Source organism: Siniperca chuatsi, linkage group LG11 (assembly GCF_020085105.1).
Source record: "Siniperca chuatsi isolate FFG_IHB_CAS linkage group LG11, ASM2008510v1, whole genome shotgun sequence".
NCBI lineage: Eukaryota > Metazoa > Chordata > Actinopteri > Centrarchiformes > Sinipercidae > Siniperca > Siniperca chuatsi.
Window position 1 is genome coordinate 29519233 of NC_058052.1, and position 2500 is coordinate 29521732.

Consider the following 2500-nt stretch of genomic DNA (forward strand, 5'->3'; position numbering starts at 1 on the left):
CTGAGTGTGTGTGTGTGTGTGTGTGTGTCAGAGAGTCCCACGTGTGCAGCGGCATGCTGGGAAATAACAGTTGAGAGGCTTTGGCGTGAAGAAGGTGTTAGTATCTCCAACTAGAGTCGTTTTTAAAAATACACGTTTGCTTTTGCAAAAACAGAAAAACCATTTCAAAGCTTCTTTTTGTAGTTTTGGTCGTGTTTTCACATCAGTGTGAAACCGTTTATGAACTACATCACCCGACTCACTACGACGAGAAAACCACAGGTGTTTTTATTAAAGGCGTTCTACAACATGAGGCCCCTGTGATCTACTTTAAAGGACTTCCCGAACACCAAACTGTCTCGGTTTTTAGCTCCACCGGTTTAACTGCTCGCTGTGATGTACAGGTGTAGTCGAGGATCTGTGACATCACTGTTGGGTGGGGTTACAGGTGCAACACCTCTGCACACAGCCGACCAGCCAGCATCACTGCTGACTGTGGTGACTTTACGAGAGGACGAAGAAACACTCCTGTTCACACTGATCGGCCTCTGGACTGGGAGAGACTGGTTTCCAGTAACATGCACCTCACTGCTGCAATGAACTGCAAAACAAACTCAAGTTAGACTTTAATGTTCTGCTTGCTGATCTTCTATGTTTGTGCCGGTTTATTATTATTATTATTATTATTGTTATTATTATTATTTGTTGTCTGCCGCTTCGGCTCCAGTTCCCGTGAGCTGGAACGAGCTGAAACACGAACCTCGGCCCAGTAACTGGAAATGATGCGCATGTGCTTCCACAGAAATATGAGCCCAATCGGCCACATGGTGGCGCTGTAAGTCAGGCATTGTTTGTCCAATCATCACAAAACTTCCAGGATATCTCCACGGAAGTGCCTGAAACCTGCCCTGAAAGTTTCATTCAAATCGGCCGCTAGGGGGCGCTACAAGGGCACAAAATGTGCGTGGCACAACACGAATCAGACTGATTCCACTGCTGTTGTCACGTCTGGGCCACATCTGATGGTCCAGATCCAAAGCTTCGAACGGTCTGTGGGCTTGAACCCCGGACTAGCCGCTCGCGTCTATATTTATAACAGTGTCTGTGTGTGATAATCTTTGTTCCCAGCGAGACGTCCTGAATAAATAACTAATGATAAAATAAAAACTCTTGTAAATCCGTGTGTGTCTGCGGCTTCTCTTTGCCCTGCTGTGTGTCTGCAGGCGTCACACTGCAGTGAACAGTTAGCATTATTGTTAGCTGCTGCAGTGTTTGAATTAGAAGCTGTTGACTCTATGTTTCCATATAATCGTGATGTGTTGTTGTGTTTCCAGAGAGCAACATGTCTGCTGCGTGTTTGTCTCCACAGCTGGTGTACGAGTTCTTCCTTCGCTTCCTGGAGTCTCCAGACTTCCAGCCAAACATTGCCAAAAAATACATCGACCAAAAGTTTGTGATGTCGGTAAGATCTGATCTCTGAGGCTCAAACCGAGTGAGAACGTCCTGATGTGTAACTTCAGACAGAACTCTGACGTAATGTTTAATATTTAAAGCTGCTGGAGCTGTTTGACAGCGAGGATCCCAGAGAGAGAGACTTCCTGAAGACCATCCTCCACCGGATCTACGGCAAGTTCCTCGGCCTCCGCGCCTACATCCGCCGCCAGATCAACAACATCTTCTACAGGTGAGAACACAAGCACCACGATCAAGACCAGAACGTAATGACCAACACACAAATCACTTCACACGTACAGAACCGCAAACATGTAGGGAACAGAACTGCAAACATGTAGAGAACAGAACCACAAACATGTAGAGAACCACAGACGTAGAGAACCACAGACATGTAGGGAACCGCAAACACGTAGGGAACCGCAAACATGTAGGGAACAGAACCGCAAACATGTAGGGAACTGCAAGCATGTAGAGAACAGAACCGCAAACATGTAGGGAACCGCAAACATGTACAGAACAGAACCACAGACATGTAGAGAACCACAGACATGTAGAGAACAGAACCACAAACATGTAGGGAACAGAACCGCAAACATGTAGGGAACTGCAAGCATGTAGAGAACAGAACCGCAAACATGTAGGGAACAGAACCACAAACATGTAGAGAATCACAAACATGTAGAGAACAGAACTGCAAACATGTAGAGAACAGAACTGCAAACATGTAGAGAACAGAACCACAAACATGTAGAGAACAGAACCATAAACATGTAGGGAACCGCAAACATGTAGAGAACAGAACCTCAAACATGTAGGGAACCGCAAACATGTAGAGAACAGAACCACAAACATGTAGGGAACCGCAAACATGTAGAGAACAGAACCACAAACATGTAGGGAACCGCAAACATGTAGAGAACAGAACACACACATGTAGGGAACCACAAACATGTAGAGAACAGAACCGCAAAAATGTAGGGAACCGCAAACATTTAGAGAACCGCAAACATGTAGAGAACAGAACTGCAAACATGTAGGGAACCGCAAACATGTACAGAACAGAACC

General features: G+C 45.7%; 1 protein-coding gene across 6 annotated transcripts in view; it reads left to right on the top strand.

Moving 5' to 3' along the window:
• ppp2r5d (protein phosphatase 2, regulatory subunit B', delta) overlaps positions 1-2500 on the top strand; it is a 30780-nt gene that overhangs the window by 13941 nt on the left and 14339 nt on the right. For all 6 annotated transcript variants that reach the window (XM_044213520.1, XM_044213521.1, XM_044213523.1 and 3 more), the window contains exons 6-7: positions 1349-1441; positions 1533-1663. In XM_044213520.1, the coding sequence (XP_044069455.1) occupies positions 1349-1441; positions 1533-1663 (224 nt within the window). The remainder of the gene's footprint in view (positions 1-1348; positions 1442-1532; positions 1664-2500) is intronic.